Source organism: Amphiura filiformis, chromosome 2, assembly GCF_039555335.1.
Source record: "Amphiura filiformis chromosome 2, Afil_fr2py, whole genome shotgun sequence".
Taxonomy (NCBI): Eukaryota; Metazoa; Echinodermata; class Ophiuroidea; order Amphilepidida; family Amphiuridae; genus Amphiura; species Amphiura filiformis.
Window position 1 is genome coordinate 3,244,245 of NC_092629.1, and position 16,191 is coordinate 3,260,435.

The 16,191-nt window shown below is 37.8% G+C and overlaps 1 protein-coding gene across 1 annotated transcript in view; it reads left to right on the forward strand.

Moving 5' to 3' along the window:
• Window positions 1-317: 317 nt before the first annotated feature.
• The window catches only part of LOC140171205 (uncharacterized), a 38,908-nt gene continuing 23,034 nt past the window's right edge, over window positions 318-16,191 (forward strand). The window contains 17 exon segments of the mRNA XM_072194421.1: window positions 318-424; window positions 3,742-3,795; window positions 6,581-6,776; window positions 6,809-6,915; window positions 6,918-7,138; window positions 7,838-8,045; window positions 8,242-8,331; window positions 8,334-8,517; window positions 8,996-9,266; window positions 11,961-12,092; window positions 12,368-12,611; window positions 12,614-12,746; window positions 13,106-13,424; window positions 13,990-14,301; window positions 14,714-14,917; window positions 15,230-15,432; window positions 15,641-16,051. Coding sequence (XP_072050522.1) covers window positions 376-424; window positions 3,742-3,795; window positions 6,581-6,776; window positions 6,809-6,915; window positions 6,918-7,138; window positions 7,838-8,045; window positions 8,242-8,331; window positions 8,334-8,517; window positions 8,996-9,266; window positions 11,961-12,092; window positions 12,368-12,611; window positions 12,614-12,746; window positions 13,106-13,424; window positions 13,990-14,301; window positions 14,714-14,917; window positions 15,230-15,432; window positions 15,641-16,051 — 3,338 coding nt within the window. The 5' untranslated portion in view covers window positions 318-375.

A 16,191-nucleotide genomic window follows, 5' to 3' on the forward strand; every position in this document is an offset into this window, starting at 1 on the left:
TGTTTGTTTAAAAAGTTGTTACAGAGACTGTTACATTCGCTGTACCCAGATACAACTCCCCTATTGGCTAATTAACTCATTAATATGCATGAATTATTTTCGCCTATGATGAAGCCTTAAAATTGCTACCTAATTATGCAACGGGGATGATCTCGCTCGCAAATTGCTCATCAGCATTTTCGGGTCGCTGATAGAGCAATCAAGCCGGGGGTTGCACCTCATGTGACTAAATCACATAGAGAAACCGAATCTGTGGAACGTAATTCGGCTACTAGGAGGGCACCCACCGGAGTACCCAATTTGGTATAAAATAAACGGGTTAGCCGTGGGAGAGTTAGTACTAAGTTATAAGCGGCAGCGACCTAAGGACTAAAAATGAAGTCGCTCCCCATTTTGTTACTTGTGGTCGCTACGGCACTGGCCGGTAAGTTCAAATTTGATTTCTTGTATTTTCATCATGTTCATTGTCGATTCTAAGAACCATTAATTGGAATAGCGTTGATAATCTGGAGTGTCATTTATCTTCATTTGCTTCATTCGTTCCATTTTCAGTGATTCAAAGTTTTGGCTTTTCAAAAAATATTCTAACAATGGAATCGGATCATTTTACTGTATTAAATTTATATTTTATGCACATTTATTGACTATCTTAAAGTTGAATTTTATTCTTTGACTTTGTCGATATTTATTCGTTTCGATGATAACAAGTTCAATTTCATTTCGATATTTTGGGTGGTTTGCTCTTCGTTGAAACATACGTTTAAATTTAGCTGTTTTTGCTTTCTTTAGTGTGTTTGATTTATATTCTATAGATTGCTTCCATGTATATTTTACTTTATGCTAAGTGTAGAAAATAACCATTGAAAAACGTTCTGAAATTTTACTTAGGCCAACTTCTTTGTTTCATTGTCATTCTTCATCACTACACTGGTATGTAGTATTCCATGATTTTACAATGACTTCGCCGTTTACTGTAAAATTCATCTCTCGGTCGGGAATAGTTGCCTTACATTTGTGAAGGCCCAAATGATTTCAATATTTTATTCAGAAAAATAATTTTCATTCCACTATGTTCTTCAAAAATAGTAAGCATTGAAGTTTATATATCATCGCCGATCACGCTCAGTGCTGTGATTTAGCCGTAGTTTGTTTACATGCCCAGCTGATCGCCCAGCTGATTGCCCAGCTGATTGCCCAGCTGATTCTTAGTTCATTCATCCCTCGAAACCACATCCACGCATGCGTAGTCTATTGTATGCTAATCATAAATCAACATTGGTCCCTGGGTAAAGGGTTTTCCTTCTCGTTGGCCAATGTGCTCTTTGCCCTGTTACCAGGGCATTGATTGAGAGAAACCTTGAAAACTTTTTGATAAACTTTGGCGCTCTGACAAAGACTTCTCAGGATGTGTGTGTTTATTGTCACGAGTTGTTTTTCAGTTCAACTAAATTTCGCAATGATCTTTTGTTTGGGGTGAATGTTTTTGAAAAGGTTGAGGCTCTGTTATATTTGATCATTGTTCATGATTGTTGGCAATGTCGTAATTTGATCAAGGGTGTACCTGGAAATTCGAATAAAAAGTTCATGTTAACTTTTTAACTTTTCCCCCGCGTTTGCAAAGGTAGAGGCAGCAAAGGAATTCCTATAAAATCCCATATTGTGTTAGGTTTTCAATGCCGTTCTGGTCACTGTTATAAAGCTGAAAATGTATACTCGATGTATACTTTTGTTTTTTTGTTCTTCGTTATATTTTCATGTGAAACCAAACTTTATATGCACTTGATTGTGATTACATAATTGTCACAGTGACCAGCTCCAAATTTCACTTTTTATAAGTTTTGGTAATATGACTATGAGTATGACGATCACCGTATTTATTCTTTAGTATTTTTGCCTTTAAATATCAACCAGTTCAAATCCTTTCAAGGCAAAAAAGATTAAGTCACGTAATGTTTTTACTTAGTATTCCCGAGGTAAAATATATTTAAGCCCGAAACTTAAACCAAACAATGAACAATTTTGTTTATTTTGTTGGCTGAGATAGCCAGCCTTTAAATCGTTGCATTGTTCAGTGCGGTTCAATTTTGTGTACTAGTATTATCAATGTATTTGTGAAAAAAAGTGCACTTTAAATTCGCAAACAACATGATATGAACTGATGACTTCATCTGATTGATTTAGAAAGTACGTCCTTTCAGATTCTCATTCCAATCAATGTGCACCTGTTTTATCTTTTTTTAGCTACCCATTTTTAGATGCATTGATAAACAAAAGTTACAAAATACGATATTGAACTTTCTACCACATAAAAACTGCATGAAATGCAAGATCATTACATGCGGTCAATACCCAATGGTATATGGTGTCAATATTGCTCCATGATGTCGATAGATGATGTCAATAGATGTCAAAATATTCTGAAACCCATTTTCTGCATGGAGATAGCATATTATTAACTTGTAATTAATATTCATGATTGTAACAATTTCATTAGCTGCTAAACAAGAAAATGCCTGCATGCTGCAATGGCAGACGAGACCTTAATTAGGGCTGTTATCATGGTTAATATTACGGCCTAGATGCATGAGAAGGTCAATGTTTTTAACAGTGGTTCATATTCAACAGAAATTCCTCTAGATGGGAATGGTCGCTGACATCAAATTTCAGTCCATAATTCACACTTAAGTTTTTGCAGTTTCATACATTTTCTATTTCAACTTTTCATTAAGGCAACCAACCATCTTTTACAAATTCATATTTAAGATTGACTTTCTTTTAAAAAAAAAAGGAAATTAAAGCCTGAGTTTTAAATTCTTTCAAGAAAGAGTCGCAAGATGGCATGATCTTAGGATGTATAGTTTTGTATAATTTATCTTGATTTTACTAAGGATGTATAATAAGTTTGGTTTGAAAGATGCTTACTTTCTGAATTCCATGGGTTCAATTTCGGCCAACAATTGAGTGTTCTGTGGACATATTCCCATCTATATACGACTTGCAATGCAGCAACTGTAAACAAAATACATGCAAGAGCGATTTTTAAAACATGCAGTTTATAATGTACTCCTTTTCAACATCTCTACAATACACCTGACGAAAAATATCATTAGTATTACCTAATGTATTGTCCTTAATAAAAGAAATGTTTCGTTTGATGCTCACGAATTTGTATACAATTAAAGGGCAATTATTGAATTTTACAAATAAACATGTTCATTATTTTATAGGGCTGTGCCGATGTCAGATTTGAACGAAAAATACCATTTCAAGTGCCGATTGCGGCTTTTCTCACTGCGACTTTTAAAGATCATTAATTCGTATACCAGATATTAGACTACCAAAATTATTGCTACTTTTATAATTTAAGGCTTGGAACAAAATCATTAATTCTTTATACCAGATATTAGCCCACCTATTGCTACTTGTATAATTTAAGGAAAAAATCATTCATTCGTTATATACCAGATATTATTACCTACCAATTGCTATACTTGCTATGATTTAAGGAACAAACTTAAAGATCGATGAAGCAGAATGCTTTTGTTGCAAACAGCTTACATTTCCCCATCTGTAACAAAATCAGAAGTGTGTCAAATCAGGAACGTCTAACATTTTAGCCTCATAATTTTAGCCCCTTCCTTTTTCGTTCATATTTTAGGTTTCATCAATCTTTTACGTTTGTTCCTATTACAACAGCATGACACAACATTATTTATTTATTATGTCTATTTCTTTCCACAGTGCCCTTACCAAGGGACGAAGAAGCATGGCCGGCCGTCCAAGATTTAAAATGTAGTAAGTACCAAGAATATTTGTCATCCTTTAAAATCATGTTGTATTCTTTTCAGTACTTGTTATTATTGCTATAGCTTTCTACTAATTATATATTGATTTGGTTCTAGAATGTATCCAAGAACCACCTCGTACTGGATGAATAGACATAATTATCCTGATTTTTTAAATGATTTCTGTTGTATGTATGTGCTGCAATTTTACAGTAGTTCTGAATGCAAACCTAAAAATTGTATGTAAAAATACCCATCGTATTAATAGCTTGTTTCCAATTTATCCCCCCCCCCCATATCAATTAAAAATGGCAAAGAAAGAAGAAATTCGCTTGATCAATTGTGAAACAAATGTCACTGACTTTTGTGGAATATTCTAGTTCCAGAACAGACCTTGAGCCTGTGTCAAACGTCAACTATAAGTGTTTGAATAGCTTTATCTGAAAATAAATAAGAACTCAACATATCTGATGATAATTTTGATATGGATGTGACAAGTACCTTCTACAAATAATCACTGATTGCTTGCACTAGCTTTGTAACTTTAACTGATTAATAAAAATTTAGACTTAAAATCAAGAAAACACCAAATTCTTTAAGTTTGTGCAAGTTTTGTCGATTTTTCTCAGTATGCACTGGGGTGAAAATAATGATGAGCTCTCGAAGTGAAGTGATGCAAGCATACCAACCTGGGTACCAATATTAGTCAATTACATAAGACAATCAGTAATAAGTTAATACCTAATCATTATGCTAATATAACGGCGTATATTGTTATCTGCTATTGAACTGTCAGTGATTTGTAGTTTACTTGGCTGTAATCAATAAATAAATATATGAGATCACTGACCCGCATGGTGCGTGATTTAATCAAAGAGGGTTCAAAGTTGTGTTGCAAGCAAGTTGAAGGCAAATTTGACTGACACTTTTTGGAACATTTTAGACCTTAAGATAAAACTTTCTGATTTGTACGGTAAGCCAACATGGTCAGAGTTTGTGTTGCAAACAAAACAGAGGCAAACTTGACTGCCACTTTTTGGAACATTGTAGACTTTTAGATAAAACTCTCTGATTTGTATGCTAAGCCAACAAGGTCAGAGTTTGTGTTGCAAGCAAAACGGAGGCAAACTTGACTGCCACTTTTTAGAACGTTTTAGACTTATAAATAAAACTTTCTGATTTGTACGGTAAGCCAACAAGGTCAGAGTTTGTGTTGCAAACAAAACAGAGGCAAACTTGACTGCCACTTTTTATACATTTTAGACTTTTAGATAAAACTTTCTGATTTGTACGGTAAGCCAACAGGGTCAGTATTATAAGAACTCTTAATGCAAAATTCATGTGTTCATGCTCAGTCAGAGAATAATGAAATGCCAATGAGAATTCATGTCAACTTGCCAAGTGAAGGGTTGACCTTAAAAAATAGTAGGCCTATACCATAAACAACAGCAACAATGACATTAAAACCGTCAGTAGGCCTATTCCAAATTGAATCAAAAATAAACATCTCAGTCAATACAAAATTGCTTCTAAAGCCTTATGTTATGAGTGTTCCCTGTTTTGTTATGTTATAGGCCTATATAAAAACTGCTGGAACAATGCAACTCAAAATTTGGAAACACAATTGTTAAATGGTAGGCTCAGTGTGTGATAGAAAACAAAATGTGAAAAGATTGGACCATATCCCTTAATGTTTTTTTCTTAGTTTTTAACAAGAACAAATTGAGAACAGGTTGCAACATCTCGAAACTCCTAACTTAGGACTTAACACTCATTTTGTGGGAGTAGGTCACAATGATAAAGCCAAGATCACATGGAGCTGAGTAAATGGTGGATGAATGCCCTGAACCTTAACACATTATCATAAAGGTCAATGCCCAATTGCATTTGTAATCACTAAGTAAAGGTTAAGGGAACTTAAATTCTTTAAATAAATAAACCCTTCCCACATGGGTGTCGATTTGCAGATGATAAGTTTAAAATTTTCTTTAAAAATTCAAAAATTCGAACATTGCCATGACCATATTTGTTATCAGCATGAAACATGCAATAGAATGAGTACAAACAAGCCCAGTATTGGTTAAGTGTTTCTTAAGGTAGCTTTTAATATTTTGAGAAAATATCTCAAAACTTAGGACTTATTGAAGCTGATGGCCAACACCCAGAGCATTTAAAGCATGATGAAATAAGATCACATAGCCTGAACAATGAAAGATAACCCAGCTGATATCAATAGGACCTTCTATAAATGTCAATATCCTTATCATAGACAAAGTTGACAAAAGCTGTCACACCCCTTGATAAAATTTGTCAGATAGGAAATAGAGGGCGCTAGATAGGTTAATTTGACTGTCAAAGCTTTTGCCAACTGACTGATTGGTTATTATTTTGAAGCTTGACATATCTTGACCAGACTCAGTGGCTGCGCCAGGAATTTGGGTTTTTATGGGAGGGGGGCTGGGGCATATTCCCCCCTGTGGCACCACCACTGACCAGATTTGACCATTCCTACCATAAGGTTTGATGGCCTTAAATTTCATAGATGGTTGATTTAAGAACAGGTGTTTTTTTTCCAAATTTTCTCCAAAAAGTGTCAATTTTAAGTTGGTAGCTTCCAAATTTGTTCAAAAAGTGGTACAACTCACAAACCAAAGTTTGTGTCAAAAACTAATTTTAATAAAAAATATGAAAAGAAAACTCACATCTTCTAATTAAAGATAAATTTTTTTTTTCTAATCTAATGTTAAATTGTGTCTCTTTTCTCTCCCTCTCTCTCACTTGCTTGCGTATCACAGCAGACAGCCGCTTCAAAGTGAACACTATTTATTCCTTCAAATATGAGGCATTCTCACAAACAAATGTAGATGGCACAAGCGAGAAGGGCACAGGGCTTAGGTATAGATGTGATATAGAGATCAATGTACCGGAACCCTGCAAATTGGTAATGAACATTGACAGATGTGCTCTAAGACATCTTGATGATATCGAAGAGCAAACCAAACTCGGTAAATCACTGAAACAAGCAAGGACTTTGATGCTGCCATCTCGAGATACGATGTCATCGCTCATTTGGACAATGGTGTCGTTCGTAAAGTGCTGGCACATCCCGATGAGCCTAAGCATATTCTCAACATGAGAGAGGTATTCTCGATATGCTGTCGCTTGATTTCCAAGATGAAGACCTTGTTGAGGACAACCCTATGCCATGTGTGAGCGGCGATTGCCCGCGTGTCAGACGTGTGTTGAACAGGCAAGAAGACACGGAAACTGATGTTGAGGTGACCAAGGATCTTAGGAAGTGTGAAAACAGACCAATTCAGGGTCTGACAACATCTCCCTTGATCTGGAATGTTGTAAGTATTACCCAGTTCTTGTTTTTGAGGTTTTGGGATAAGCATGATTTTGAGGTTTTAGGATTAACACTGATTTGACAAAATGGGCTATTCAATTTAAACTCCACCCCTGTAGAAGATTTTGGAAATATCTTCTACAGAGGGAAAAAAAAAAAAAAAAAGAGTAGGCATATTAACCAACTCTATTTTGAAACACACCATCCCTCTGGAAAATTCTCACTCCCTCTGTGCATGTGGATGGAATAGCCCAATGATATACTAAAATGTATTGGCAATTTATTGATCAGCCTACAACTTAATCTTGAACTTATATCATTGATAGAATAATTTATTCAACAAAAAATTGATCACTCAATCAATATTTGCAATAACTGAAAAGGAGGAAGGGAATGGGTGATGACATTGATTTTAATTGCTTGATTGTTCAAATGATTTTTGGTTGATTAAATGATAATCTTAATTGATTGATTGATAATCCAACTGATTGATTGATCGATCAATTTAATGGTGAGAGGGAATGAATGGGTGACTAATGGTTTGATTACCAATTGATTTTTGCTTGATTATATTGAGTAATTGATTTTATGCTAACTCAAAAATGAAGAAGGGAATGAGATGATTGATTTGAATGTTTGATTGTTTTATTGACCAACTGATTGATTGATTGATTGATTGATTAACCATTTCCCCCTGCTACAGACATTTGCTGACAAATTCATCACCTCCAACCAGACCTGCAATTTTGAGCTGGAATGGAGCAACATCAAACGTGTCAAGTGCAGTGAACAACACGTATTCTGGCCATTCAGCTATGACTCAACCAGGGGAATCAGGATGCAGGTATCTCAGGACTTGAAACTCTCTGAGAAACAGAAGGTCAACTCTGTACAACCAATCCGTGATGAAGGTGAGTAATGAATCGGGGAGTTGGAGTTCTGTGTAGAGTTGGTCTTGAGTTATCACATGAGTGGTGAGATGTCAGTTTTTCTGAAGTTATAGAGGACACAAGTGTAAACTATTGACAATTTGTGATGATAGCTAGTATAAGAATAGAAAGCTCCAATTATGTTTTAAATACTTCAAACTTACTGCTTGTTTCACAGCATCCCGACGTGTCACAAGTCTTCGCTTTGAGCATGAGGAAGAGGAAATGAGAGAGAAGCGACCCAACATACGCCACGAGACTCTCTGCGACGACGACTCGTCAAGGGATCCCTCGAGGAAATCCAGATGGAGACTCCACAACTCTTCAGCCAATTTGTTGGTGCCCTCCGCAAACTCAACAACGAATCCATCCATGAGCTTTACGAAAGAGCCATCAACTGCCCATTGTACTATGAGGGTTGCCAGGACAATGAACATAAGGTTAACATGATCAAGTAAGTTCAAAGGTCAAACTGTTAGGAAGTTTACTAGTATAATAATGGCATCAAAATTAATAACTTATTAGAAGCATATAATAGGATACAGTTCCAAAACCCCAATAGGATTGTATAAGCTTTGACTGATGTGCATGCCTAGGTACTAGAAACTCATTCTCAGGAAGGTGAGGTCAAACATTGATTAATGATTGTGAAATATGAGTTGTTGAACTGTGGCATTAGGGCTGAGACTATTTTGTCTGTACTGTCAGAAATTGACCCAAATGGAAAGATTCTTGAATGTCAATCAAAAGTCAGGTCAAAAGTCTTGATAGAAGATTGATTAAAAGTTTACAAACAGAGTAAGTAAATATGGTAACAATTTACTCCCTATTCCTGTATGAAGTCTATGGTGCTTTAGTATATAGGAAATAGTAACTAAATTGTACCGCAAGTGCCAATCTCATACATTTCATACTTAATATCCCTGATACAGGACTTTCGTCTACGATGCCCTAGTACAGTGCGGCACCTTAGAATGCTTCCGCACCATCAACACCGCCATCATCAGTGGCGAGGTCAGCAAACCAGTCGCTGACTTTGTAATGTACACCATGGCCATGCGTGACTACCCAAGCTTGACCCTGATTGAGGAGACTCTGCGTGTTGCTTTCTACAACCGCACCCAGTCGACTTTCTTGCCACTCAGCATCATGATTAACAACTACTGGAATCAGAATGAAGAATCACTCAGGAAGGAGCGCAGAGTAAGTAGGGGGAAAGTGGGGATGGGACATGGAGCGGCAAGACTAGTCTGCCATGCGTCATCAATGGTGGGCAATATAGTGTATGCCTTATTATTTTGACATGCGCTCCAATAGTCTGCCATGTTTGTGCGTCATCAATGGTGGGCAATATAGTGTATGCCTTATTATTTTGACATGCACTCCAATAGTCTGCCATGTTTGTGCGTCATCAATGGTGGGCAATATAGTGTATGCCTTATTATTTTGACATGCGCTCCAATAGTCTGCCATGTTTGTGCGTCATCAATGGTGGGCAATATAGTGTATGCCTTATTATTTTGACATGCGCTCCAATAGTCTGCCATGTTTGTGCGTCATCAATGGTGGGCAATATAGTGTATGCCTTATTATTTTGACATGCGCTCCAATAGTCTGCCATGTTTGTGCGTCATCAATGGTGGGCAATATAGTGTATGCCTTATTATTTTGACATGCGCTCCAATAGTCTGCCATGTTTGTGCGTCATCAATGGTGGGCAATATAGTGTATGCCTTATTATTTTGACATGCGCTCCAATAGTCTGCCATGTTTGTGCGTCATCAATGGTGGGCAATATAGTGTATGCCTTATTATTTTGACATGCGCTCCAATAGTCTGCCATGTTTGTGCGTCATCAATGGTGGGCAATATAGTGTATGCCTTATTATTTTGACATGCGCTCCAGTAGTCTGCCATGTTTGTGCGTCATCAATGGTGGGCAATATAGTGTATGCTTTATTATTTTGACATGCGCTCCAATAGTCTGCCATGTTTGTGCGTCATCAATGGTGGGCAATATAGTGTATGCCTTATTATTTTGACATGCGCTCCAATAGTCTGCCATGTTTGTGCGTCATCAATGGTGGGCAATATAGTGTATGCCTTATTATTTTGACATGCGCTCCAATAGTCTGCCATGTTTGTGCGTCATCAATGGTGGGCAATATAGTGTATGCCTTATTATTTTGACATGCACTCCAATAGTCTGCCATGTTTATGCGTCATCAATGGTGGGCAATATAGTGTATGCCTTATTATTTTGACATGCGCTCCAATAGTCTGCCATGTTTGTGCGTCATCAATGGTGGGCAATATAGTGTATGCTTTATTATTTTGACATGCGCTCCAATAGTCTGCCATGTTTGTGCGTCATCAATGGTGGGCAATATAGTGTATGCCTTATTATTTTGACATGCGCTCCAATAGTCTGCCATGTTTGTGCGTCATCAATGGTGGGCAATATAGTGTATGCCTTATTATTTTGACATGCGCTCCAATAGTCTGCCATGTTTGTGCGTCATCAATGGTGGGCAATATAGTGTATGCCTTATTATTTTGACATGCGCTCCAATAGTCTGCCATGTTTGTGCGTCATCAATGGTGGGCAATATAGTGTATGCCTTATTATTTTGACATGCGCTCCAATAGTCTGCCATGTTTGTGCGTCATCAATGGTGGGCAATATAGTGTATGCCTTATTATTTTGACATGCGCTCCAATAGTCTGCCATGTTTATGCGTCATCAATGGTGGGCAATATAGTGTATGCCTTATTATTTTGACATGCACTCCAATAGTCTGCCATGTTTGTGCGTCATCAATGGTGGGCAATATAGTGTATGCCTTATTATTTTGACATGCACTCCAATAGTCTGCCATGTTTGTGCGTCATCAATGGTGGGCAATATAGTGTATGCCTTATTATTTTGACATGCGCTCCAATAGTCTGTCATGTTTGTGCGTCATCAATGGTGGGCAATATAGTGTATGCCTTATTATTTTGACATGCACTCCAATAGTCTGCCATGTTTGTGCATCATCAATGGTGGGCAATATAGTGTATGCCTTATTATTTTGACATGCACTCCAATAGTCTGCCATGTTTGTGCATCATCAATGGTGGGCAATATAGTGTATGCCTTATTATTTTGACATGCGCTCCAATAGTCTGCCATGTTTGTGCGTCATCAATGGTGGGCAATATAGTGTATGCTTTATTATTTTGACATGCACTCCAATAGTCTGCCATGTTTGTGCGTCATCAATGGTGGGCAATATAGTGTATGCCTTATTATTTTGACATGCACTCCAATAGTCTGCCATGTTTGTGCGTCATCAATGGTGGGCAATATAGTGTATGCCTTATTATTTTGACATGCACTCCAATAGTCTGCCATGTTTGTGCGTCATCAATGCTGGGCAATATAGTGTATGCCTTATTATTTTGACATGCGCTCCAATAGTCTGCCATGTTTGTGCGTTATCAATGGTGGGCAATATAGTGTATGCCTTATTATTTTGACATGCGCTCCAATAGTCTGCCATGTTTGTGCGTCATCAATGGTGGGCAATATAGTGAATGCCTTATTATTTTGACATGCGCTCCAGTAGTCTGCCATGTTTGTGCGTCATCAATGGTGGGCAATATAGTGTATGCCTTATTATTTTGACATGCGCTCCAATAGTCTGCCATGTTTGTGCGTCATCAATGGTGGGCAATATAGTGTATATCTTATTATTTTGACATGCGCTCCAATAAACTTAAATTATTGTATGTGCTTGTTTACATTCTCTGTGTAATGATTCATTTTGAAATGTCTGATTTATTATGCGATCAATTATCAATTGATCAATGATTTTGTGATTATTAATCAATTGATTGGTTATTGATTTCCAGTTGCCTGAAGAGATTCACCAGTCCATTGCATTCCTTAGCAGCATCATCGGATACGACTGCACCATGCCTAGCAACGTCATTGATGGTGGTGAGATGCTTGAGCACCAACGACAAGTCTTCTTGGCTCTTAAGGTATGTGTAGCACCATCTCTTAATAAGCCAAATCAGCATTGAAAGTTTGCAATGCATTGTGGGACAGTTTGTGGACACTTTGCCCTCTGACCTATTAGGAAAATTCAGGAAAATTGGTTTTTGTCTGTTCAAAATATAGTCTCATATGCCACAACTGACGTCAACTTTTAAGGTATGCTTGCTAATTGTATGTTATTAAACTTTGCCATTGGGGATGAGATCATTTAACTAACTTTAATTTATATCTTGTACATATTTTTCTTGTGTTATTCTAGGCCATTGGCAACATCGGACAAGCAGCTCTTCATTACGACAGCAGCCATTACCAGGTTGATGAGATGATGGCCACCCGCCTCGTCAAATGCGCCGAGAACGAACACGTACAACGCAACATCTCCCTGGCCGCCATCCAAGCCATGCGCCGATTTGACATCCACCACGACATCCGTGATCCACTTAAGAGAATCCTACTGAGAACTGATGAGGATGTTGAGCTCCGATTGGCTAGCTACTTGATGGTTACAGCCGCCCACATGAGACTGACGTTGACGATATCCTGCACATGCTCCGTGATGAGCCCATTGATCAAGTCCGTGCTTTCATCTACTCTCATTTGGACAATATCTTGGAATCAGAGATTGAAGGTGTTATGGAGTAAGTAGCAAAGAGGGAATTTCATGGGGCTGTTTTATTTAAAATTCATACCCCTGCTATACTTGATGTTTCCATTTCTTAAATTGCATGACTATTGCTTGAACTTTTCAACAGTGAGGACTCTGATTTTAGTCAGAAGGACTAAATAAAATTTAACATTAATAAGATTTTAAGTTTAAGATTAACTTTACAATGCCTTTGACTATGGTCATTGGAAAAAAGAGCAAAGAAATTTGCCATTCAGCAAGTCAGTTCTTGAATGTGTTTATTTCCATCCATTATGGCTTCTTTCAAACTAATAAGACCCATTCTTTGCAATAAATATAATAATATCATCCATTCATACTTTTTTGTTGCAGACTCAAGAAAACCATCTTGGTAGCCCTCCGTGGCCAAGACCTCCCTGAATACCCACGTGACATGCGCCGTCTCTCACGCAATATTGAGCTATCAAAGGTCCTCAACATCTCCCAGTTGGATGGCATCATCAACTACCTCAACAAGACTTTCAACAGCCCCCTCTTCAACAACACCATCGGCCAACTGTTGTACGTCAACAAGACCATTGGTGGAAACATTGAAGGCAACTTGATTCACAACCCAGAGACCTACTGGATGCGTGCTGCTATGATCAAGACTACACTCAACTTGCTAGGCAAAGAATGGGAAATGATTGAGGTGAGTTTGATTGATTGATTGAACAATTTGATTGATTGATCAATTGATTGATTAACAATGACCCACCAGTTTATCAATGTCACTTCATCTGATTAAGCTATTGCTTGATTGATTGGTGTATTGATTGATGGGTTGTTTGATTGAATAGTGCATTGATTGATACATTGATTTATTAGTACATCGACTGTTTTACTGATTAAAATTATTGATTTACTGATTTATTGACAAAATTCAATCAAATTAAATTGATCAAAATTCATTTTTATATTGATATGATGCAATCTTGGAAATGATCTTTAATGCACTGCGTGCTAACCATAGGTTTCAAAATAAAAAGTCCTAAGTTGTTTTTAGAGCTGTCTTAAGAATGACTGAACCAATACTAGGATTGTCTGTACTCATTTGAATGCATTTGTCTGCTGATTCCAAACATGGTCATGAAAATGTACAATTCCGAACAATTTATTTGAAAGAAAAATTGCAACTTGTCATTTGCAGTTGACACCCGCTTTGAGCAATGTGAAATGGTTATAATTCAATTCTTTCATCCCTTTGTATTCTGTAGACTGGCATTGACATGCAAGGATTTGAGCCAACCCTGGAAGCCATCTTTGGCCCACAAGGTTTCTTCCCAGACAACATCCTGGGCAGCATCTTCCGTACCATCGATGATAAAATCATCAGGGTCCTGAAGGAGATGTACAACTCTGTTGAGCCACACGTGAAGGACGTCTACAACGCACCAATGAATGAGATGCCACAGAAGATGAGTGAGAAAGCTAAGGCTACCACCGACTACATCTACTCTAAATACAACAAGATGAACGGCAAGCAGAAGAGATCAATCACCAGTGCACTACAGGATCGCATCAATGAGGTAAAGTGGACTATTCCTGTTGAAATCCACATCCCCCCATGGATGACATGACCGTTATCTCCAACACAGGGGGTGTAGATTTCAAATGGAGTCACCCATTCATCCATATGAAATGCACACTCCCTGTGTGGAAAATTAAGGGCATAATACATTGCAGTGTCTAGCATCCATAGGGGCAAGATTTCACAAGTGGGCTGCTCCTCCCTTTACACCACAGCCCAGGTCACATTTTCAGCTATGTCTTCCAATTTTTGAGATTATATTCTATTGAATTAACAAACTTAACAGTGATCTCTGCTTTATAATTGCAATTGCTTACAAATTGGTTACAAATTAGGAAAAAAAACGAGTTGGTTACAAATTGGTTAAAAAATAGTTAAGACTAAACAATTTTTGCTTTTCACTTCTGCAGTTGACCAACCTGCTACCAGTCAACATCCATGAGAACATCCAGAACATCCATGAGGAGGTCGCCAAGATGCCACTGTCTCCAGCTGCATCCATGTACCTCCGTCTCCTTGGACATGAGGTTGGCTTCGTCACCCTGGATGATGTTATCAGGATGGTACCCAAGGTTAACTTGACTAAGGATGGTCTTATGCAGATGGCAATGAAGGTATGTGTCTTGTCCTGTCCTGTCTTGTCTATCTGTCTGTGTTTTTCACTTAGGAGGGGCTCACAGAGGGGCTCCCAGCTATAGCACAAGTTGCAACCAATGATGACGATAAAACAATGACAAATTAATGCAAATTATACAAAATAAGTTTTTAAAAATTATCCAAATAAAACATTTATATTACATATTTTGATTTATGATGCTGGTTTTGGAAGCAATAAGGTTTCCTGATAACTTCAGCACTGGTCATGGCTAACTTTGACACTAAGACCATTCTTATTCTCTTATAACCTTTGACCTTTTCTCCATCAGATGATGCAGAAAGCCCAGAATGGTATTGAGTACAACATCACCAAGAGTTACATCTTCATGGATAGGGAATTCGTCCTCCCATCCGCTATTGGTCTCCCAGTTAGATGCAACATGAATGGAACCACCTCCATCAGCCTTCGTCTCCGTGGCAAGGCAGGACTCCAACTACCTAAGGTCTTTGTTGCCGGAAGAATTGCCCCAAGGTAAGAAACAAGACGTGAAGTATGTCTATAGTATATTCTTTAGAACATAGAAAGTATTGTACACTTTTTTGTAGGTCCAACAGGAACAAGAAAAGTTAAAATACAAAGCTTTGGAAAATGTTTGCAAGCGTTTCAGAAAGTTATAATATTATTGGTTCAGCAGTTGCATGGTATTTAAGTATAAATTATATTTTCTGTCCATTAACAGCGGTGCAGTCAACATGATTGGTTCAATGTCAGCTGAGATGCCATACTTCACCAAGCATGCCGTCATCGCCAACGCTACCGTCTACCACGCCTCACGTCTAGAGGGCAACGTCACCATTGATGGACCACACATCAAGGTGAACCTGAACAACACTACACCAATCAACCTCTTCAACTTCTCAACCAACTTCTACCTCTTGAACACCACCGGTGACATGCACGTCATTGAGGGTATTGTCGAGGATCGCGTCGAGAAGGAATACTGCGTCCCAGAGAAATTTACTCAGACCATCTTTGGCATCACACCATGTGTATCATGGGCATACCCCAATGCTAGCTATGCTGAGAAAGCACCACGCTTCCCAATGACAGGACCATCCAACTTTGATGTGACACTCCGCAATATTGATCCGTAAGTTTGTCAGATGAATTCCATTAAAAATCCACATTCCACCTTTATCCACATATTCCACAGAGGGAGTATAAATTTCAAATGGAATGAACACATGGAGCCAAATGGAGCTGCCTAATGTACTCATTCCATTTGAAATT